Source organism: Thalassophryne amazonica, chromosome 5 (genome assembly GCF_902500255.1).
Source record: "Thalassophryne amazonica chromosome 5, fThaAma1.1, whole genome shotgun sequence".
In the NCBI taxonomy this organism is placed as follows: domain Eukaryota; kingdom Metazoa; phylum Chordata; class Actinopteri; order Batrachoidiformes; family Batrachoididae; genus Thalassophryne; species Thalassophryne amazonica.
This window is the reverse complement of record NC_047107.1, coordinates 1606629-1631345: the sequence shown is the minus strand read 5'-3', so window position 1 is coordinate 1631345 and position 24717 is coordinate 1606629. Positions and strand designations below refer to the sequence as shown.

The following is a 24717-nucleotide window of genomic DNA, read 5'->3' as shown; positions in this document are numbered from 1 at the left end:
ACGTTCAAGGAGTTGAAACGACGGTTCTCTACTGCGCCAGTTTTGGTGCAGCCCGACCCTAGCCGCCAGTTCGTGGTTGAAGTGGACGCCTCTGACTCAGGGATAGGAGCCGTGCACGGAACTATGACGTCGTCAATCGAGAACTCCTTGCGGTGAAAGAGGCTCTTGAGGAGTGGAGACACCTGTTGGAGGGAGCGTCTGTGCCGTTCACGGTTTTCACTGACCATCGGAACCTGGAGTATATCAGGACCACCAAGCGGCTGAACCCCAGGCAAGCCCGCTGGTCACTGTTCTTCGGGCGTTTTGACTTCCGGATCACCTATCGCCCCGGGACCAAGAACCAGAGGTCAGATGCCTTGTCCCGGGTACACGAAGAGGAGGTCAAAACTGCACTGTCGGATCCACCGGAGCCCATCCTGCCGGAGTCCACTATCGTGGCCACCCTCACCTGGGACGTGGAGAAGATCGTCCGGGAGGCCCTGGCACGGAGCCCGGACCCAGGTACAGGTCCGAAGAACCGTTTATACGTCCCACCAGAGGCCAGAGCTGCAGTCTTGGACTTATGTCATGGTTCCAAGCTCTCCTGTCATCCAGGGGTGCGAAGGACCGTGGCAGTTGTCCGGCAGCGCTTCTGGTGGGCGTCTATGGAGGCCGACGTCCGGGAGTATATCCAGGCCTGCACCACCTGTGCCAGGGGCAAGGCTGACCACAGGAAGGCCCAAGGACTACTCCAACCGCTTCCTGTGCCTCATCACCCCTGGTCCCACATCGGCCTGGATTTCGTCACGGGCCTCCCGCCGTCCCAGGGCAACACCACCATCTTCACGATAGTGGACCGATTCTCCAAGGCGGCCCACTTCGTGGCCCTCCCGAAGCTCCCAACAGCCCAGGAGACAGCAGACCTCCTGGTCCACCATGTTGTCCGTCTGCATGGGATACCCACCGACATCATCTCAGATCGTGGTCCCCAGTTCTCCTCACACGTCTGGAGGAGCTTCTGCAGGGAACTGGGGACCACCGTGAGCCTCTCGTCCGGGTACCATCCACAGACGAACGGACAGGCAGAGCGGGCCAACCAGGAACTGGAACAGACCCTCTGCTGCGTCACATCCGCGCACCCGACGGCCTGGAGTAACCATCTGGCCTGGATCGAGTATGCGCATAACAGCCAGGTGTCTTCCGCCATCGGCCTCTCCCCATTTGAGGTGTGTTTGGGGTATCAGCCCCCGTTGTTCCCCATGGTGGAGGGAAAGGTCGGTGTGCCCTCGGTCCAGGCCCACCTGCGGAAGTGCCGTCGGGTATGGCGCTCCGCCCATTCTGCCTTGTTGAAGGCCCGGACGAGGGCGAAGACCCATGCAGACCGCCGGCGATCCCTGACCCTGCTTACCAGCCCGGGCAGGAGGTGTGGCTGTCCACGAAGGACATCCCCCTCCAAGTGGACTCCCCCAAGTTGAAGGACCGGTACATTGGACCTTTCAAGATCCTCAAAATCCTCAGTCCTGCCGCAGTGAAGCTCCGACTCCCAGCTTCACTGCGGATCCACCCAGTTTTTCATGTGTCCAGACTCAAGCCTCACCACACCTCACCCCTCTGTGCTCCCGGTCCCGGCGCCGCCTCCTGCCCGGATCATTGATGGGGGCCGGCTTGGACAGTGCTCCGGCTCCTGGACGTCCGTCGAATGGGCCGTGGGTTCCAGTATTTGGTGGACTGGGAAGGGTATGGACCCGAAGAACGCTCCTGGGTTGAGAGGAGCTTCATCCTGGACCCGGCCCTCCCTGGCCTGATTTTCTACCGCTGGCACCCCGGACAAGCCTGGTCGGGGGCGCCAGGAGGCGCCCGTTGAGGGGGGGGTCCTGTTGTGGTGGGCCGCCAGAAGAGGATGTACTGCTGGCCCACCACAAAGGCGCCCTGCCTGAAGTGCGGGCTTCAGGCACGAGAGGGCGCTGCCGACGCCACGACACAGCCGGGAGTGACAGCTATCACTCATTAATTCCTGACAGCTGTCACACATTCTTCATCATCGCACTCCATAAAGACCAGACGTCATCTCCACCTCATCGCCGAGATATCATACTTCATTGGAGGTAATATCCTCAGCCGTTTGTGTCTTTTGCAATATATCTGTATATTGTGAGTGTTTGCAGGAGTACCGGTTCCTTTTTCTGTGGAGGCTGAGTGAGTGCAGGACGGCACTCTTTTCCCCTGAGGAATCACTGCGGTACTCTGCAACATATTGAGTGAGAGGTGGAGGTGGCATTCCCACCGCTGTTGTTACTGGGTGTACACACACCCACACTTGACTGTCTTTGTTCTTCGCCAGCAGCACCAGATCCGACAGTCGGGGACGGCGATCACCTGGGAATTCGGGACTTGGCGGCTCCAGTATTCACCAGGTTCTGTGGGGGCGGAAATCGTGTGGTTCCTGCTCTTCTCAGGACAGATGTCTTCTATCCTCGAGTCTGCCCACACATCACCTTTGTAATTTGACTGTAATTATATTCTGAGATTGTCTGTATGTTCGTTGTGCACGTTTCACAACATTAAATTGTTACCTTTTGGCTCATCTATTGGCCGTTCATTTGCGCCCCCTGTTGTGGGTCCGTGTCACTACACTTTCACAACATGTAGCTGCCAATTGTTCATGTACAGCCTTGAACCCATCTCTAGTAAGATTGGTCAAGCGCTGCACATTATAATGGATATAATTAATTCTGCCAACATTCTTGTTGATCGTCACAGGGAAGATTGCACTAAAAATTGGGAAGGATTCAAATCCTGCAGCTACTGGATCCACCAGTTTGCATTCATCTGGTACACCTCGAGGTACCCCTATAGCATCATTGTAGGTGGGGGATTTTTCTCCAGGCCAATCCAGAGACCTCTTATGTCACTTGTTGTGATCCTTTATGGCCACATGCCACCCCAGCAACTGGTCTCTTGGAATGGGCACTGCAGAGATTGGCATCATTAGTGAGACTGGGGCACACGTCCCTATCCATTTTGGTGGCAGCCAACCTCGCAAACGTGTTGTTCCACAATACCACCATACATCAGGTCTGGCTTTCACCATTTGGGTAGCGGTGTTGTTGGTCATCAAATCATGCCTTTCAGAGCACAGATCGGAAGAGATATCTCCCACTTTCAAAGGTCTCATTGTTTCAGGATTTTGAGTGAAGCAATTATAAATGCCATAGACATCTTTGTTAAAAGGTAGGTGGTGTTGCATTTCTCAATGTAATTGTGAACGGTTTATAGAATTAGCCACAGTCACCTGATAGATTTGTCTCTTTCATCAAACTCAGAATGCAATGGGTATATTTCACTTCCAGTGGTGTGGGTACCACTCTCAGAATTGGTCTGGACCAGAACAAATTAAACAATCCCTTTTTATTTGGTTGGCTGCTTGTTCTGCTAATAGAAGCCAATTCTTATCTTTACTTCTAATCCCAGTCTCAATGTCAAACAGATCATCCACTTCCAGGTCTGTGGAATTAAATACTAATACTTTGACTCTATTGTGGGCCCCTACCAGTCTCCTAAAGGTGGTGCTGGTTGCCTCATCCTGACAGATTATTATCATTTGTCTTGGGTCATCTCCTGCTGCTTAGGTAGGCATTAAGGAAGATACATAGCAACTGATCAAGTAAGTTTCATTGGCTAGGAATTCAGCATATTTGTACCACATATTCATCTGATACGGATTACATGGAGTATTGAACATCCATTCAAAACCTTGTTGTGGGCTCAAATGTCTTTTGTTTAGTTTGTCACCTTGTTGATTCTCACACCACCAGAAAACAGACGTCATAATTATCATCACAGTTACCAGTGTTACCATTCTTGCAGCGAAGGTTTTGATGAAATTCATGTTGACGGTTTTCTCTTCTTTTCTTTTTGACAGTTCAGGAAGTCAGTTCAGCAGTTCTGGGCCTTTGGGGTTATGTTCCTTATATGTATGTATATTGCATTTGTACTTCAGCTAAAAATGTACTCTTCCTGTTCTTTATCTTGTCTGCTTCAGATCCTTGTCTCAACTCCTTGGGATGGTTAGGCCTGTCGTCTTTAATTTGTCTCCCTGGTGGTTGCCTCTTGCACCGCCGGATGACAGATATGTTTCAAGCCATTGCTGGGCCTATACAGGCTGTCAGCCAACACCCTCCACAACACTGTCACCTTTGGTGGTTTACGCTGGGTCTTTCAGGTATCTCTGTTTCCTGCCGTGTGACAGATGGATCCAGGAGGAGTGCTCAGCAATCTTGACAGCAGTTGGTGTGGTCAGCAGGACTTGGAATTGGCCTTCCCACTTTGGCAATGACCAATGTTTTCACTTGATGACCTTTATCAGTACCCAATGTCCCACCTGGATGAAAGTCTCCTGTTTCTGTATAGGGAGATAGGATTCTGACATTTTCTTAGAGAGTATCACATCCTTATGATTGAGAACATGTCTCATATAATTCACCAGGTTCTGCCCTTCTGCATCTGGTCCTCTAACAATTTGTAGGTCCAGCAGCCTGTATGGTCTACCATACAATATCTCAAAAACCACTTTCTGCCCCTGGAGGTATGTTCATATAGAGTTTGACTAAATCTAAGCAGTAAACCCAATTTTTTTTTTCCTGTTTCTTCCATGCATCTTTAATTTGCTTTTTACTGTGCCATTAGTTCTTTCTATGAATTTTCAAATAGTTAGTAAATCCATAATTGGTGAAGTGTTGTACTATCATCACCTTCCCCCCTTTTGAGACATGATGAGGCCCATGGCTCAAAATAGCTGCCCATTTAAACAAGCTTTTGGGTAATATTGGTTTGTCTAAGGTCACATGTAAATTTGATAACTAAGTGTAGCACCCTGTTTTTCCATAATGCTTTTTCAGTTTCAGGAGCATTATTGTGCATGTCTCTAAGGACATCTTCACTTATGATTTGGTCTGTGAGCTGGAATAGTAGCCCTCTTTCCTGTCATGCTTCAGTCAGTGCCACTTTTAATCATATTCATCTTTAATTTCTAAGATTCAATTGTACTGAAATACTTTATTGAAGGACACAAAAAACAGCCCCTAGGACAAAAGAAAGATGAATGCGAGACAAAGCAAAACTGTCAGAAATCCAAAGTAATAAAAAGTTTAAATATTTCAATAAGGACTGAAATATATCAATCAATCAATCAATTTTTTTATATAGCGCCAAATCACAACAAACAGTTGCCCCAAGGCGCTTTATATTGTAAGGCAAGGCCATACAATAATTATGTAAAACCCCAACGGTCAAAACGACCCCCTGTGAGCAAGCACTTGGCTACAGTGGGAAGGAAAAACTCCCTTTTAACAGGAAGAAACCTCCAGCAGAACCAGGCTCAGGGAGGGGCAGTCTTCTGCTGGGACTGGTTGGGGCTGAGGGAGAGAACCAGGAAAAAGACATGCTGTGGAAGACAGCAGAGATCAATCACTAATGATTAAATGCAAAGTGGTGCATACAGAGCAAAAAGAGAAAGAAACAGTGCATCATGGGAACCCCCCCAGCAGTCTACGTCTATAGCAGCATAACTAAGGGATGGTTCAGGGTCACCAGATCCAGCCCTAACTATAAGCTTTAGCAAAAAGGAAAGTTTTAAGCCTAATCTTAAAAGTAGAGAGGGTGTCTGTCTCCCTGATCTGAATTGGGAGCTGGTTCCACAGGAGAGGAGCCTGAAAGCTGAAGGCTCTGCCTCCCATTCTACTCTTACAAACCCTAGGAACTACAAGTAAGCCTGCAGTCTGAGAGCGAAGCGCTCTATTGGGGTAATATGGTACTACGAGGTCCCTAAGATAAGATGGACCTGATTATTCAAAACCTTATAAGTAAGAAGAAGAATTTTAAATTCTATTCTAGAATTAACAGGAAGCCAATGAAGAGAGGCCAATATGGGTGAGATATGCTCTCTCCTTCTAGTCCCCGTCAGTACTCTAGCTGCAGCATTTTGAATTAACTGAAGGCTTTTTAGGGAACTTTTAGGACAACCTGATAATAATGAATTACAATAGTCCAGCCTAGAGGAAATAAATGCATGAATTAGTTTTTCAGCATCACTCTGAGACAAGGCCTTTCTGATTTTAGAGATATTGCGCAAATGCAAAAAAAGCAGTCCTACATATTTGTTTAATATGCGCTTTGAATGACATATCCTGATCAAAAATGACTCCAAGATTTCTCACAGTATTACTAGAGGTCAGGGTAATGCCATCCAGAGTAAGGATCTGGTTAGACACCATGTTTCTAAGATTTGTGGGGCCAAGTACAATAACTTCAGTTTTATCTGAGTTTAAAAGCAGGAAATTAGAGGTCATCCATGTCCTTATGTCTGTAAGACAATCCTGCAGTTTAGCTAATTGGTGTGTGTCCTCTGGCTTCATGGATAGATAAAGCTGGGTATCATCTGCGTAACAATGAAAATTTAAGCAATACCGTCTAATAATACTATATATGCAAACAATATATAGTATAACATCTGAGATATTATATATTGCATTTTCCCCCTACTATTTCATAAACATGATTTTTTTTGTCTTTTTCCCCAATCTATAGACATTTGTTAATCCTGCAGTATCACTTTTCCCCCCAGGTGTTAGCCTTTACCAGTTTGTAATGTCAGTTTTATTCAGAATCCCAAATAAAGTGACTCAGCAAAATTGAACTGAGCTGCATAAGGTTTATCTCTTATAAAAACTAGAGTAGTGCTCATTAGCGCACATAAATGTACCAAATTACAGCTGTTAATGCAGGACAGAGGGCCCTTTAAGCAAGGCACTGAACACAGAGGAGCACCGACACATCAAACTTCTCCACTGTCCCAGTTTGTCAAACTATCTGTCCTGCCATACTGACACTTGAAAAAGCGGCTGAAACAGACACAGCTAACCGGAAGGTGAACTATGTGGGCATCAAATTATGAATGATGATATAATGATGTCACTGGCCCTAAGATAAATCGTGCAACAACTGTGAATACTAAAAGTCATAAATGAATACAAGAAACCGGGAAATGTAAACAATTGTTTCCCCAATATTTTCCTCATTTGAAATAATAGCAAAGAAATGAAAATGGGAAAATGACAATCTATTTTGAAACATCAGTCAAGTGCTCAACTTTCATTTTAGCTCATTTATAAAAGCTGCACTACTAGGTTTTGACAGTAAGCTGTCTGACTACAAGACAGAACATTTCTAAAGTTTTGTGAAACATTTGAAAACAGCTTTTCTAAAAACAATTTGTGTAGGTTCCTCATACCCCTATGTTTAGTGTTTAGTGAAGTCTTTACCGGACATCGTACAGTGCATCCAGAAAGTATTCACAGTACTGAACATTTCCTACAATTTGTTATGTTGCAGCCTATTCTAAAATGGATGAAATTCATTTTTTTTTTCCTTTAGATTTTTGAAAACTTATTGAAAAATTACATATATGTTTCCTTCGCTTTCTCACTGAATCCACTGCTTTTTATTTTTATTTTTACCAAAATGGCATTTGTGGAATCAGGAGTCAATTTTCCGTCAAAGTCGAATTTATTTCTCCAAATATTCAAATGTCAGTTTGAAACAGGATATTTTGCTTCCATATATTTATAATCTTTCCTGCCATTTTTATTTTCCTCCTCATTACAACATGAACAATGATTTCCTATGTTTACAATTACTAACAAAATCTTAACAAGCTTTCTCTTAAAATCACACTTGATAATATTTTGGTGCATTATATAGTCTTGCTGTCAGTATTGTCAGTAAAGACACTGCCACGGCACATTCACAGCGGCTGTCTTTTTTTTTCAATATTTCTCGTGGACAATACTTATTCCATATAATTTGCTTTTCAGAGGCTATTTGAGTGTCGGCATCACGTGTGGAGGGGAAATCAGTGTCATTCCTATCATCTGTTCGTTTTTGTTTTTGTGGGAGACAAATGACCTCCTACTGCTCCATTATCTTGTTGTCTTTTGTTGAACAATATTTGTGCTTCTTCACCCCTCCATCTCGCTTTGGCCCTGTTCTCTGCCTCATGTCTCTTGTATGCTTCTGTAGTGCATTTTCCAGTCCATATTTTTTTTCTGTTTTCTTGTGGAGTCCTTTGCTTTTCATTTTATGTTTTCCACCAATGTGTTTTTGGATTCAGGATTCAGTTTTCCTGTGAATTGGAATTTGTTTTCCCAAAAAATGTTTACTCGAACCAGGATGTCAGACTTCCATATATATTGCATCTCCAGTTCTCCAGTTTCCCATTTTTGGGTTGGCCCGCAACAAGAACAGCAATTCCCCATAATTTAGCCTTCTGTGGTTTTATTTCCCACGGATTGTTGTCCTTTTCACTGATTAAAGATCGGTCAAACTGAAAAGTTGTTACCACTTCAACCTCAGGAGGTGGGTGAACCTTGCCTGGAGCTTCTTTTCAGTTTCGCTGTCTGATAATCAGGTGTCATACACACATGTAACATTCACGCTTAAATTATTTACCACAATGATTTACAACGGTTATTTTCAGTGTTTCCAGTGGACAACACTGAGGGACTGACTAATCATCCCAGAATTTTACGATCTGCCCACTGAAGGTTTGATTTGATTTGATTTGATTTGATTTGATCATTTATTTAGTCCCCATGGGGGCAATTCAGGTGCAGTCTGTTGGGAAGGTGTCGTGACACGGACACACAACACAGTCAGCAGTAAAAATTACATTACATTCATAAAACCACATCATACAAATTCCTAAAAAACATAAAAAACATAAAAACACAGCAGAATAAATATATAAAACAAGATCTCAGAAATAAGGTGCGAGTCAGTGTAGACTTAAGTGCAACAGTGAGTCCTTAGGTGTTATTTAGGAGAGCAGTGGCTGTGGGAATAAAAGAGTTTTTTAGTCTGTTGGTTCTGCATCTGGGCATTACCAGGCGTCTGCCCGAGGGCAAAAACTTAAATTGTGGGTGCAGAGGGTGTGCAGAATCGGCCATAATTTTCCTGGCTTTTGACACAACTCTTGTTTTAAAAAGGTCCATGATGTCCGTGCACTGAGTTCCCATAATTTTACCACATTCCTTGACAATATTACAAAGATGATTGCGATTCTTAAGGTTCAGTAAGTTGAGCCAACACAGGAAGGAAAAGGTTAACACAGACTCCACAAAGCAACTGTAGAACATTTTCACGAAAACACCATCTACGTTATAATTTCTAAGTTTTCGCAGAAAGTGCATTCTTTGATGCGCCTTACTGCACACTGCATTAACCTGCAATTCAAAGAATAATTTATTGTCAATTTGGGTGCCCTGATACTTATATTTCTCAACAACATCTATGGGCTTCCCATCAATGGACATATGATTCAGAACAGGTGGTGTTTTCCTGAAATCAATGTGCATTTATTTGGTTTTATCCACATTTATATGTAGAAAAGATGAATGGCACCACTCTAAAAAGTCCAGCAAGACCAAGCTATGGTCTGTGGAGTCATCACCGTGCAAAAGGGACAGGATGACTGAATCATCTGCATATTTTATGATGTGATGATTATCATGTTGGCTTTAACAGAGATTAGTATAAAAAACAAACAACAAAGGGGATAAAATGCAGCCCTGAGGGACTCCAGTGGATGATACAACAGCATCGGAGAGAGTTTCATTAATTCTGACTCTCTGTGATCTGTTTGTTAAAAAGTCAATAATCCATAAGATTAAGCCAACATCAATATTCATGTCTCTTAATCGCTCTGCCAATACATATGGTTGTATGCAGTTAAAAGCAGAGGAGAAATCAATAAACAACATGTGAATAAAGGTATTTGCACCTTCAAGATGCTGCAGATCTGCCCACTGAAGGTTTTACCGACCCGTTTAGTGTAATATTACTTTTTAGCAGTTTTGTGCCTATTAGAGGTCCTCGACCTCGAAGTGACAACTTTATAGGGCTTTTCTGTACCTATCAGAGGTTTTCCTGGTCTGTTCTTTTACTGAAAACTTTAATAGGGTTTTTCTATGCGGTAACCCTCAGTCACCTGTACAGTTACAGAGACAACAGTACTAACCCCTGGTGAATTTCTTTCACTGATGTTCGGATGTCTTCACCCTAATGACCGTCGACCCGTAAGGGAGGAGTCCACCACGGAAAGGGTCTTCAACAGGATTTGTTCCCGTGCTGCAGCCACAGACTTTTCACTGAGTCCTCCTTCACGGGCTGACTATCCTCGGGTTTGTTGACGCCAGGCTCAAAGGACCATTTAAATATCAGGTTCACCATGTAATAGAAATCACAGTCAACCTGATAAACAAGAAACACACCAGGAGTCACTGTTGCTCTTTTGCTCGCGAGCAGAGTGTTGCTCGCGGGAGAGAAAGAGAGAGAGCATATTGCTTCGGGCAACAAATTCCATTCCTCCCTTCTCTCCTTCCCTCTCTCCCCTGAGTGTCACTCTACCTCTCTTTTTATTCTTTCAAGCAAACAAGGATGACGTTACCATAGTTACAAAGCAGAAATGATCAGCACAGACAGTTTCAATCTTTAGTTAAGTGTCAACATCAGCAAAATAAGTTAACAAATACCACATGTGAATGTGTGGCAACAGCTTATTTTTCTACTTGCTCTGACTAAGCAAAACAAAGACCTCAGATATATCATGTATCTGAACACTGTGTGTTGAAAAACAGACACCTTGCATTAATCACATCATGGGTTACTTCTACTTCAAATTAAAGAAAACAATTCCTTTAGACATTTAAGTGATAACAAAATAAGGCATATTCACAATTTTTCCAACATTTGCTTTTCTTTTTATTGCTATAGTTGTAATTGCAGGGGTGGTATCCAAGTGGTTAATGCGCTCGATTTCAGTTCAGAAGGTTGCAGGTTCAAATCCCACCCCTGCCACATTTCTCCATGTAATGTGGAGTTGCGTCAGGAAGGGCATCCGGCGTAAAACTTGTGCCAATTCAACATGCAGATCCACTTTGGATTTGCTGTTGCGTCCCCGAGTGCAAACAAGGGAGCAGCCGAAGGGACTTACTATTGGTATAGTTGTAATCATAGATGATAAAAACTGGTAGATGATCACTGATGTCATTAATTAGAATACCACTTATTGTTTTACCCTCACGTTCGTTAGTGTGTATGTTGTCAGACAAGGTGGTACATTTGAGGGTGATTCTGGTTGGTCTGATGATTTTTAGAAATAGACTCAGACTATACATTGTACTGATAAAATCATCTGTTGTACTATGCTTATATGGATTTAATATATCAATGTTGAAATCACCACATATGAAAACTACTTTGTTGCTTTGTTTTGCAAATACAGGGGTACATCCCCACAAAATAACCTAGCCTTTCAGGTGAGTCAAAGTTTGCTTTTTGAAACGTCAGCTCAGTACACGGTCCAGGCTACAATTACATCTGATATTTCCTCAGTGTTAGTACTGGTGTTTATTAATTCAGGTTCTGATGCTAATCTTATCTACGCATCTCTTGTCAGGAATCTGCACCTTAAGCTGCACCACCTCTTTATCTGCATCTGAATGCTAATCGATGGTGGATTACATTCAAGAGTCCCCCTCTCCAGCGGGCACAGGGTTTTTCTTTGTCAAGATAAATGATAAGATGCTGTGCCCCTGTATCCATTACTCCATTCTCAATGACATTCCTGTTAAAAATAGGTATCCGCTCCCCTTATTGACGGCAGCATTTGAACCGTTAGAGGGTGCTAAGTTCTTTACCAAGCTAGACCTCCACAATGCGTACCGCTTGGTCCGTATAAGGGAGGGGATGAATGGAAAACTGCTTTTAATACCCTTACGTGACACTACTAGTATTTGGTAATGGTGTTTTGGCTTACAAACGCATCCACAGTATTTAAGGTTTGATTAATGATGCTCCGAGGCATTATCTGAATTAATTTGTCATTGTGTATCTTGGTGATATTTAGATTTTCTCCCCGGTGAGGGCACTTATACTCAGCATGTCCGGATGGTACTCAAACAGTTACTACAGAACCAAATGCATGTCACGGCAGAGAAATGTGAGTTTCACAAATCCTTAGTGCCTTTCCTGGGGTTTGTGTTGGCTGAGGGGGAAATCCACGTGGACACTAGCAAAGTGGTGACTGCAGCAGATTGGGCCACTCCTCTCAGCCACAAGGAGGTCCAGCGGTTCCTCGGATTGCAAACATTTACAGGATGTTTATTAGCGGCTCAGGTGCATAGTCTTACCTCCACCCACCATCCATTTGACTGGTCACATGGATACGAGAAAGCTTTTCAGGAGCTAAAGAGACATTTTATGTCAACCCCTGTGCATTTATATCCAAGACATTATCTTCCATCGAACACAGTTATGACATTGATGACCATGACCAACTGGCTGTTAAGGATTCCTTTGAAGAGTGGCACCACTGGCTAGAGGGGGCACAACTGCCTTTTATAGTAAGGACTGATCATAAGAATTTGGAATCTTTGCACACAGCCAAGTGACTTAACACCAGACAGGCCCGATGGTATATCTTCTTCAGCTGATCTGATTTTCTATTATCTGACTGCCCCGGCTCCAGAAATGGTAAACCTGACTCTTTGTCATGAAAATTTGATCCTGATGACTTCTGTGCCTGTCCACAAACTATACTGCCCATGTTGTGTTTTGTTGCAGACCTTACATGGGATATTGAAAATAAGGTTAGAGCAGCCTGTGGAGGGGAACCCGTGCCTACAGAGTGTCCAGCTGGTAAACTCCTGGTCCCAGACTCCCTGAAAGAAGATTATCCAATGGGCTCACAACAGCCCATTTGCTTGCCATCCGGGAATTAGAAAGACCACGTCACTGGTCCGCCAGTGGTTCTGATGGCTCCACATGAATCAGGATATAACGAACTATGTCAGTGCTTGCCAAGTGTGCACCACCCACAAGACTTCCAGTCAGAGATCACCAGGCAGATTGCTACCACTGCCTATTACCAAGTGCCCGTGGCCTCACATCTCCTTAGACTTTGTCACTGGCCTACTGATTTTGCAGGGGCACACCATAATCCTGTCAGTGGTAGATAGGTTTTCCAACATGTGTCATTTTGTTCCACTACCTAAGCTGCCCTCAGCCAAAGAAACGGCCAAGGCACTGTTGCCTAAAATTACTTAGGGAGACAGACACCCTCTCTACTTTTAAGATTAGGCTTAAAACTTTCCTTTTTGCTAAAGCTTATAGTTAGGGCTGGATCAGGTGACCCTGAACCATCCCTTAGTTACGCTGCTATAGACTTAGACTGCTGGGGGGTTCCCATGATGCACTGAGTGTTTCTTTCTCTTTTTGCTCTGTATGCACCACTCTGCATTTAATCATTAGTGATCGATCTCTGCTCCCCTCCACAGCATGTCTTTTTCCTGGTTCTCTCCCTCAGCCCCAACCAGTCCCAGCAGAAGACTGCCCCTCCCTGAGCCTGGTTCTGCTGGAGGTTTCTTCCTGTTAAAAGGGAGTTTTTCCTTCCCACTGTAGCCAAGTGCTTGCTCACAGGGGGTCGTTTTGACCGTTGGGGTTTTTACGTAATTATTGTATGGCTTTGCCTTACAATATAAAGCACCTTGGGGCAACTGTTTGTTGTGATTTGGTGCTATATAAATAAAATTGATTTGATTTGATTTGATTTAAAATCTTTCAATTACATGGAATCCCACAGGACATCATCTGGGAGCAAGGACCACATCATCTTCCATTTCCAGTCAGAGTTCTGCAAGCTCCTGGCCGCAATGGTCAGTCTCATTTCAAGCCAAATGTCAAACTGAAAGTATTAATCAGGAGTTGGAAAGAGGGCTTCGCATTAGAGCCTCTCAAAACCCACCCTCCTGGGCTTCACAGCTAACCTGGATAGAATTGGCACATAATCTTTTGTCTTCCACTTCAACTGGATTTTCTCCTTTCCACATTGTACATGGTTATTGACCATCACTGTTTACACCTAGACTCAGACTCTCCCGTCCAGCCCGCCCTGGCATTGGTTTGACGGTGTAAAAAGACCCGGGAGGGGGCTCATCATGTTCTCCTAAAGACTTCCACATTTTACAAGGCTGCTGCAGACTGCAGACAATGACTGCCCTGGCCTACACTTCTGGACAGTGAGTCTGGCTCTTGATGCGGGATCTGCCCCTCCAGGGGTCTGTCTGGAAACGCGTTCCTACATTTGTTGGTCTTTTTCTGATTACCAAGGTAGCCAACCCAGTCACAGTTCATCGCTGGCTGCCCAGAGCCCTGCGGGTGCATCCCTCCTTCCACATCAGCTGTATTGTATGGCCTTGCCTTACAATATAAAGCGCCTTGGGGCAACTGTTTGTTGTGATTTGGCGCTATATAAATAAAATTGATTGAATTGATTGATTGTGAAGACCGTCCACATTGGCCTCTGGCCAAGCCCCCTCCACCCAGTTCATGGACGGTGGCCCCGTCTTCAGTGCTCGACAGCTCCTGTCATCTCATCATTGGGGCTGGTGGGTGCAGTACCTGGTGGACTGGGAGGGATACGGTCTGGAGGAATGGTCTTTGGTGCCTTCCTGGTTTATTTTGGATATGCCTTTTATTCTGGACTTTCAGGCCTCGCACTCCTGGGCTCCTGGACCATTGGGGTCGGCTTTGGGGGGGGGGGGGGGGGGGGATGCCATGATTGGACTTGTGGGGTTTGTTCTGGGTTTTGTTATTACATTAGTTTATGTCTTTTTGTTCATGATTGGCTTTTGTGTTAGAGATTTGTCTTGTCTGGTGCCTGGTGTTTGGTGTTTCCCTCCTCTCCTCCCTTCTTCTTGCCACGCCCCATTCCAGATCCCTCCACCACACCTGTCCTGAATTTCCTCCTAATCACTCCCTCTTTATTAGTTACACCTCTCCCGTCACTTCTCTGCAAGACCGTTGTGTTTTGTATCTACATTTGAGCATTTCTTCAGAGTGTTTCGTCATGTTTCTGGCTTGTTTTTGACCTGCTTGCCTATGATTTGACCCTGTTTTTTACCTAATGCTTTGGATACTGTTGCTTGTTATGACCCGCCTTTTTGTATACCAAGCCCTGTCTGAACACTCGTTAAACCCTGATGAATTCAGGTCTGAATCCTGCAGTTTTGTCCAACCACCTTGCACCACTGAGTCTGACACATATGGACAATGTAAGAAACAGCTTGTTAACCAAAACAAAAGATGATGTGACAGCAAGAGTGGATTAAACAAAATAACAAATGGTAACATTTAAAAGACTTACAGTTCAGTTGCCATGACCACTGGATTTACATTTCTCACAAGAAGGAGAGTTACGGTGAGAACATGGAATGCAGTGGTCACATTCCATCAGTGAATAGAAATGCTGCAATTTCATTCTGCATGTGTCACATTCTGAAACAAGGATAGATTTCTGGTGTCTGCTAATCCGGATCTGGATCACCTCCAAAATTCAGTGGAGTTTTCCATGCCTAAGAGAAATCTTGATCCAAAATCTAGATCCAGATCCAGATCACCTCCAAAATGTAATGAGTTCTTCCATGGCATGTGGTGAAAATTTCGTCAGAATCCGTCCAGTAGTTTTGACGTAATCCTGCTAACAGTCAGAAAGACAAACAAATAAATACAGATGATTTTGTTATGTGCTTGGCAGACGTAAATATCGTGAAACTCTGGTGCACATCTGGAATGGAAATCCAACAAGTGTCATATCATGTAAACCTCATTTGCATCTTTCACTGGACTGTTTGTCACATATGATCAGGACAGGAATGAGACTGGATTGCACAGACTGGACAGTTAGCATGTACTCCACTATGATACCCTGTTCACACACCAACACACCCACACTGAGGACTGCTGAGCACACACATCCCAAACTAGGATCCCAGCATGTGTGACTTTACCTGAAGAGGGCAGCAAACCTGAATGTGGAATGATGGCGTTTTTATGTTTTGATCCAGCCCTTACCTATGAGCACATGAGGTCTCCAGAAGATCTCTGGACATAGCCGTCACTCATGATATGTGCCACTGCGCAGTTCATTTGTGTGACTTTGTGAGTGACTGTACTATGAGTGAGCTGCAGTGTGTGTGTGCACATGAAACGAGAGGGTGGGGATGTGTGCTGTTGGATCTCAAATGTACTAACGACTGTGCCCTCTGTGCCCCTTCCTGCAAACAGCATATGCGCGAGGCTGCGGAGCGGCGGCAGCAGCTGGAGGTGGAGCATGAGCAGGCGTTGGCGGTACTCAATGCCAAGCAGCAGGAGATTGACCTCCTTCAGAAGGTAAGGCTGATGGAACACCAACACCATTGTCTTTAAATTTAAACAAAACAAAATTTATGTTATTTAAAAGTCGTGGTATGGTGCAGAGGTCCAAATTGAAATATTAAATAGTGTTGAGACAGTGTATGAAAATAAAAACAAAACACACACATGAGGTCACATGCACTGAAATTTGGGGATGTACTTAAATTTAAAACAGCACAGATTATGTATGAATCAAAGCATAATTTACTTCAGGGTAATATTTAAAAAAAACATTTTGTAACAGGGAGGGGTGCTATAATTTAAGAAGAGAGTTGAACTTAAAAAAGCACTGTTTTCCCACAAAATGGCAGTGAACGTCACTGGGTGACCTCTACCCACACAGGGGGACCTTCATGGCTCTTACTGTCTCAGGAGAGCCAAGACCATCCTAAGGGCCCCTTCACACATAGTGTGAATATGTACAACTCAGGGTGACTCACGGCGAAACAGCTCATGTGAGCCAACCACAAAACATTCCACTGATAGGCTGGTGTGCACAATCCCGGTGTAACTGTTCATGCATGCGATGGTATCTTTTGAGCAGTGCTGCACCTCCACATCTCACTGCTGATGTGGAGGAAAATAAAATAAAAACCAGCTGTACGATGTCTGTCCAAAAAGTAACGGACCTTTTTATTTTTTTTTTAAACTATATGGATTTGAATCACGTGTGATTGCATCAGACAAGCTTGAACCTTCGTGCGCATGCGTGTCGGTTGCGTCTTTCCTGCCTGTGTGCAGGCTTTGAGTGAGCACTGGTCCACCCCCCTTGTTGGATTTGTATTGTCAGGGAAATGGCAGAGCGACTGCCGCTTTACTCCATGAAATTTTTTTCAGAAACTGTTAGAGACAGCCAGTTGGAAACCATTCGAAAGATTCAGATGGATTTTGGTGAAGATTCTGTCGGCGTCACACGGATTAAGGAGCATTACAACCGGATTAAAGATGGCCCACAGCGGCGGAGGGCGCGCGGTGCACCGAGCGGCCATCGACAGGCTGGAACGACCAGATCATTTCCAAACTGAATGCTGTGTTGATCCGGGACATCATGTGACTACCACAGAAATGGCAAGAGAGCTGGACATAGCACTTTTGCGACACATTCCACTGTTACAGGAGATTTTGTAATGAAAGACGTGCGGAGGATTTCACGCGTCGGCACGGAGCGGCTCATGGCGCGCAACAAAAAAAACACCTCCGTGTTGGACGTCTCACAGGAAATGTTGTGGCATGTCCAGCTGTTACACAATTTCTTGGATACTCACTCGACTGAAAAGCCATCGAAAGTCATCTGAATCTTCCGAATGGTAAATATATATATATATATATATATATATATATATATATATATATATATATATATATATATATATAAAGAGAGAGAGAGATAGATAGATAGATAAATTATCTGTATCTGCATCTGTATGAAGAATATATGTATTTCAGTTTGTTGATTTGTGGAACAGGTTGGATGAATTGCAGAGAAGCATTGATATCGAACACATGAAAAATGTACAGACAGAACCCTTTAAGAATGTATGCAGATGAGCAGGTTTACAATGAGACATGGGATTATGGAAAAATAATGTCTTTGATTGTTCACACAGTTCAGGGCCCTCCCCAGAAATTTACAGTATGATGGCACTCAAGGTCAGGTGGAGGATGGGGTGAGGTTCTGATGAGGGAGAAGCTCCAGCAGTTTGTCTCTTTAAAAACTAGTGAAAATCATTTCCTGCCACTTCAGCTTTACATCTTATCTAAAATGACAAATTAAGCCCTTGTCCACACTGAAACAGATACAATGATTGTCTTTGGAATTTTCAAAAAATGTGTTCCATAAACACACCACTGTGTCAATAAATATCTCTGTAGCATAGACTGTAGTATATATGCCAGGCCTGTATGTGGTGCTGTAAGTCCTCCACAATAAACAATGAAGAAGACATTGGTCACACAGATCAATCAATCAATCAACTTTTTTCTTATATAGCGCCAAATCACAACAAACAGTTGCCCCAAGGCGCTCCATATTGCAAGGCAAGGCCATACAATAACAATGAAAAACCCCAACAGTCAAAACGACCCCCTATGAGCAAGCACTTGGCCACAGTGGGAAGGAAAAACTCCCTTTTAACAGGAAGAAACCTCCAGCAGAACCAGGCTCAGGGAGGGGCAGTCTTCTGCTGAGACTGGTTGGGGCTGAGGGAAAGAACCAGGAGAAAGACATGCCAAGAAGGGGGGCAGAGATCGATCACTAATGATTAAATGCAGAGTGATGCACACGGAGCAAAAAAAAGAAAGAAACAGTGCATCATGGGAACCCCCCAGCAGTCTACGTCTATAGCAACATAACCAAGGGATGGTCCAGGGTCACCCGATCCAGCCCTAACTATAAGCCTTAGCGAAAAGGAAAGTTTTAAGCCTAATCTTAAAAGTAGAGAGGGTGTCTGTCTCCCTGATCTGAATTGGGAGCTGGTTCCACAGGAGAGGAGCCTGAAAGCTGAAGGCTCTGCCTCCCATTCTACTCTTACAAACCCTAGGAACTACAAGTAAGCCCGCAGTCTGAGAGCGAAGCGCTCTAATGGGGTAATATGGTACTACGAGGTCCCTAAGATAAGATGGGACCTGATTATTCAAAACCTTATAAGTAAGAAGAAGAATTTTAAATTCTATTCTAGAATTAACAGGAAGCCAATGAAGAGAGGCCAACACGGGTGAGATATGCTCTCTCCTGCTAGTCCCCGTCAGTACTCTAGCTGCAGCATTCTGAACCAACTGAAGGCTTTTTAGGGAACTTTTAGGACAACCTGATAATAATGAATTACAATAGTCCAGCCTAGAGGAAATAAATGCATTAATCAGTTTTTCAGCATCACTCTGAGACAAGACCTTTCTGATTTTAGAGATATTGCGTAAATGCAAAAAGGCAGTCCTACATATTTGTTTAATATGCGCTTTGAATGACATATCCTGATCAAAAATAACTCCAAGATTTCTCACAGTATTACTAGAGATCAGGGAAATGCCATCCAGAGTAACGATCTGGTTAGACACCATGCTTCTAAGATTTGTGGGGCCAAGTACAATAACTTCAGTTTTATCTGAGTTTAAAAGCAGGAAATTAGAGGTCATCCATGTCTTTATGTCTGTAAGACAATCCTGCAGTTTAGCTAATTGGTGTGTATCCTCTGGCTTCATGGATAGATAAAGCTGGGTATCATCTGCGTAACAATGAAAATTTAAGCAATACCGTCTAATAATACTGCCCAAGGGAAGCATGTATAAAGTGAATAAAATTGGTCCTAGCACAGAACCTTGTGGAACTCCATAATTAACTTTAGTCTGTGAAGAAGACTCCCCATTTACATGAACAAACTGTAATCTAATAGACAAATATGATTCAAACCACCGCAGCGCAGTGCCTTTAATACCTATGACATGCTCTAATCTCTGTAATAAAATTTTATGGTCAACAGTATCAAAAGCAGCACTGAGGTCCAACAGAACAAGCACAGAGATGAGTCCACTGTCCGAAGCCATAAGAAGATCATTTGTAACCTTCACTAATGCTGTTTCTGTACTATGATGAATTCTAAAACCTGACTGAAACTCTTCAAATAGACCATTCCTCTGCAGGTGATCAGTTAGCTGTTTTACAACTACCCTCTCAAGAATCTTTGAGAGAAAAGGAAGGTTGGAGATTGGCCTATAATTAGCTAAGATAGCTGGGTCAAGTGATGGCTTTTTAAGTAATGGTTTAATTACTGCCACCTTAAAGGCCTGTGGTACATAACCAACTAACAAAGATAGATTGATCATATTTAAGATTGAAGCATTAAATAATGTAGGACTTCCTTGAGCAGCCTGGCAGGAATGGGGTCTAATAAACATGTTGATGGTTTGGATGAAGTAACTAATGAAAATAACTCAGACAGAACAATCGGAGAGAAAGAGTCTAACCAAATACCGGCATCACTGAAAGCAGCCAAAGATAACGATACATCTTTGGGATGGTTATGAGTAATTTTTTCTCTAATAGTCAAAATTTTGTTAGCAAAGAAAGTCATGAAGTCATCACTAGTTAAAGTTAATGGAATACTCAGCTCAATAGAGCTCTGACTCTTTGTCAGCCTGGCTACAGTGCTGAAAAGAAACCTGGGGTTGTTCTTATTTTCTTCAATTAGTGATGAGTAGAAAGATGTCCTAGCTTCACGGAGGGCTTTCTTATAGAGCAACAAACTCTTTTTCCAGGCTAAGTGAAGATCTTCTAAATTAGTGAGACGCCATTTCCTCTCCAACTTACGGGTTATCTGCTTTAAGCTACGAGTTTGTGAGTTATACCACGGAGTCAGACACTTCTGATTTAAAGCTCTCTTTTTCAGAGGAGCTACAGCATCCAAAGTTGTCTTCAATGAGGATGTAAAACTATTGACGAGATACTCTAGCTCCCTTACAGAGTTTAGGTAGCTACTCTGCTCTGTGTTGGTATATGACATTAGAGAACATAAAGAAGGAATCATATCCTTAAACCTAGTTACAGCGCTTTCTGAAAGACTTCTAGTGTAATGAAACTTATCCCCCACTGCAGGGTAGTCCATCAGGGTAAATGTAAATGTTATTAAAAAATGATCAGACAGAAGGGAGTTTTCAGGGAATACTGTTAAGTCTTCTATTTCCATACCATAAGTCAGAACAAGATCTAAAATATGATTAAAGTGGTGGGTGGACTCATTTACTTTTTGAGCAAAGCCGATAGAGTCTAATAATAGATTAAATGCAGTGTTGAGGCTGTCATTCTCAGCATCTGTGTGGATGTTAAAATCGCCCACTATAATTATCTTATCTGAGCTAAGCACTAAGTCAGATAAAAGGTCTGAAAATTCACAGAGAAACTCACAGTAACGACCAGGTGGACGATAGATAATAACAAATAAAACTGGTTTTTGGGACTTCCAATTTGGATGGACAAGACTAAGAGTCAAGCTTTCAAATGAATTAAAGCTCTGTCTGGGTTTTTGATTAATTAATAAGCTGGAATGGAAGATTGCTGCTAATCCTCCGCCCCGGCCCGTGCTACGAGCATTCTGACAGTTAGTGTGACTCGGGGGTGTTGACTCATTTAAACTAACATATTCATCCTGCTGTAACCAAGTTTCTGTTAGGCAGAATAAATCAATACGTTGATCAATTATTATATCATTTACCAACAGGGACTTAGAAGAAAGAGACCTAGTGTTTAATAGACCACATTTAACTGTTTTAGTCTGTGGTGCAATTGAAGGTGCTATATTATTTTTTCTTTTTGAATTTTTATGCTTAAATAGATTTTTGCTAGTTATTGGTGGTCTGGGAGCAGGCACCGTCTCTACGGGGATGGGGTAATGAGGGGATGGCAGGGGGAGAGAAGCTGCAGAGAGGTGTGTAAGACTACAACTCTGCTTCCTGGTCCCAACCCTGGATAGTCACGGTTTGGAGGATCCAAAAAAATTGGCCAGATTTCTAGAAATGAGAGCTGCTCCATCCAAAGTGGGATGGATGCCGTCTCTCCTAACAAGACCAGGTTTTCCCCAGAAGCTTTGCCAATTATCAATGAAGCCCACCTCATTTTTTGGACACCACTCAGACAGCCAGCAATTCAAGGAGAACATGCGGCTAAACATGTCACTCCCGGTCTGATTGGGGAGGGGCCCAGAGAAAACAACAGAGTCCGACATTGTTTTTGCAAAGTTGCACACCGATTTAATGTTAATTTTAGTGACCTCCGATTGGCGTAACCGAGTGTCATTACTGCCGACGTGAATTACAATCTTACCAAATTTACGCTTAGCCTTAGCCAGCAATTTCAAATGTCCTTCGATGTCGCCTGCTCTGTCCCCCGGAAGACAATTGACAATGGTTGCTGGTGTCGCTAACTTCACATTTCTCAAAACAGAGTCGCCAATAACCAGAGTTTGATCCTCGGCGGGTGTGTCGTCGAGTGGGGAAAAATGGTTAGAGATGTGAACGGGTTGACGGTGTACACGGGGCTTCTGTTTAGGGCTACGCTTCCTCCTCACAGTCACCCAGTCAGCCTGCTTTCCCGACTGCACGGGATCTGCCAGGGGGGAACTAACGGCGGCTAAGCTACCTTGGTCCGCACCGACTACAGGGGCCTGGCTAGCTGTAGAATTTTCCACGGTGCGGAGCCGAGTCTCCAATTCGCCCAGCCTGGCCTCCAAAGCTACGAATAAGCTGCACTTATTACAAGTACCGTTACTGCTAAAGGAGGCCGAGGAATAACTAAACATTTCACACCCAGAGCAGAAAAGTGCGGGAGAGACAGGAGAAGCCGCCATGCTAAATCGGCTAAGAGCTAGTAGCTACGCTAAGCTAGCGGATTCCCAAAAACACACAAAGTGAATAATGTGTAAATAATCCAGAGGTGATTCAGCAGAAGGAGTGCCCCAATCAAGGCACCAAACAGGCCAAGAAGCAGCACAGGCAACGCACGACAACAGCGAACGCACGACAACGGTGCTAAAATAAAATAAAAATAAAAAATAAATAAATAAAAACGAAAGCGTTAGCAAGCTAGTTAGCCTGCCAATGCTAATGAAAGTTAGCTGATAAAAGTGCTCCGTCGCGATGTTTCGACCGTTAGAGGTCTTCCTTAGGCGTTGGAGCACAGCAAAAAGTTAAAAAAAATTAAAAAGTAAAAAGTCTTGAAAAAGACTATTAGTTCAAGTCCAAAGCAGCAGATAGCAGTCTCTGTGTAAACAGTCCCAACAGAGAGCCCTCCACAGTGATATCACAGGCTGGTATCTAGTGGACAGGAGTAAAACTCCAAGCTAAACACAGCAATCACTCCCACTCTCTCTGGTTCAACAATGATAACATTCTACACCCGCTTACCTGCAAACGTTTCCAAAATTGAACATCTCTGATGTTCATCGGATTTGCAGGATGATAAAAACCCCAGTCAGCAAGTTGGACGACAGTTTTACCATCAATACTGTTGGACATTACAGTAGTGTTCCAGATAGCTGGTGTAATGCCTGTTTCACACAGCAAGATAATTAGGCTGATATCGGACCCAATCTTCCCCTTCCGACAATCTTAAGGATGTCCCGACAAATCGTGATGACTCTAAAGATAATCTTATCAGATGTTCTTCCCGTGTGTGGTGTGTTCAGAGCGCTCTGATCTGCTCTGAAGGGCGTCAGGAGCGCTCAGACAGCAAATTGTGGATATTCAACATGTTGGATAGTCTTGGCCCGATATCGCAGAGTATGTGTTGTCCCCTGACCACAAACAAGCACGCGGCCTACTGAATGTGACGTGAGGTGACGGACACAACATCAAAACTGCTGTCATGGTGCACCAGAAAGTCCGGTGGTCGTGCTGTCTCCACTGCTTTAACGTGTGGCTGCACGCCACACACTGTACGAACAGAATGTTAGAGCTCTGATTTTTTATCTGTGTGTGTGTGTGTGTGTGTGGTCTCTCAGGTACTGGAGACCTACAGATCATTTTAAAATCTCGCCGTGTGAACCAGGCTTAAGGAGCTAATCAATGTGGCAGCAAAAGCTACAACTTTATAAAGCAGCACATTGAACAAAATAAAGTCTTTTAAGAGAAAGAGGGTTCGCTGGCTCTTCTTTTCGATTCTGTGCCGTCAAACACATGTCCACTGTGTATGACTGAAAAGAGACTTATTGTGTATTTAAAGCGAAACAGTGTGTTTATGTATTTTTAACCAAACAACACTGTTTTTAGGTCCACTGGCTGCTCTCCAGTTCACAAAGAAAGCAAATGGACACACACTTTGAGTGAATCAGGTTAAACCTTTATCCACCTTATTCCTGGGGCCGCTGCTGTAGAAGCGATTAGACACCGGAGGTAGCAGTGAGCCATTGTTTATTAGTGGTTTTCGTTTATTTTAAAGTTTATTGTTTTCTTTTCTCAACGATGATCAGCTCCTGTAGCATTTAAAAATGTCCTTACGCAACTCAGGAGCATGTTGCGCTGTTCGCTTTCGTACTAACAACCAGACCAAGTTAAATCTGCTGCTACAACAGCAATGTTTTTTTTATATTTTCTTAATTTTTGAAAAAGAGGAGAGAAAGAAAGAACAGAAGAGGAAACTACAGAACTTACAGACCACTTTTAACAAACATTCAGAGTAATTAGGATGGGTGACGGCTTTTTAAGTTCAGGGGAAGTAAAAATAAGTAACTATGTACAATAAAATTTGAGATTATCCTATTCCACTAGTTAATTTGCCTGGAGGGCACGTGAACAGGCAGTGCCTGAAAAAGATAAAGAAGTCTTGGTAGAAGGTTCATTATTAGTATATAAGTATTTTATAGAAGTACTATTCCAATTGAATTTGGACATTTTTTGAACATCAGGTGATGGTTGGTAACTATATACGAGGATCTGGGTCTTCTG

The 24717-nt window shown here is 43.5% G+C and overlaps 1 protein-coding gene across 5 annotated transcripts in view; it reads left to right on the top strand.

The window, feature by feature from the left end:
- Positions 1–24717, top strand: part of rimbp2 (RIMS binding protein 2) — a 337590-nt gene that overhangs the window by 26248 nt on the left and 286625 nt on the right. For 4 of the 5 annotated variants that reach the window (XM_034169645.1, XM_034169648.1, XM_034169647.1 and 1 more), the window contains exon 2: positions 16159–16263. The exons of the other annotated variant lie outside the window; for it this stretch is intronic. In XM_034169645.1, coding sequence (XP_034025536.1) covers positions 16162–16263 — 102 coding nt within the window. In that variant the 5' untranslated portion in view covers positions 16159–16161. The remainder of the gene's footprint in view (positions 1–16158; positions 16264–24717) is intronic. 5 annotated transcript variants of the gene reach the window in all.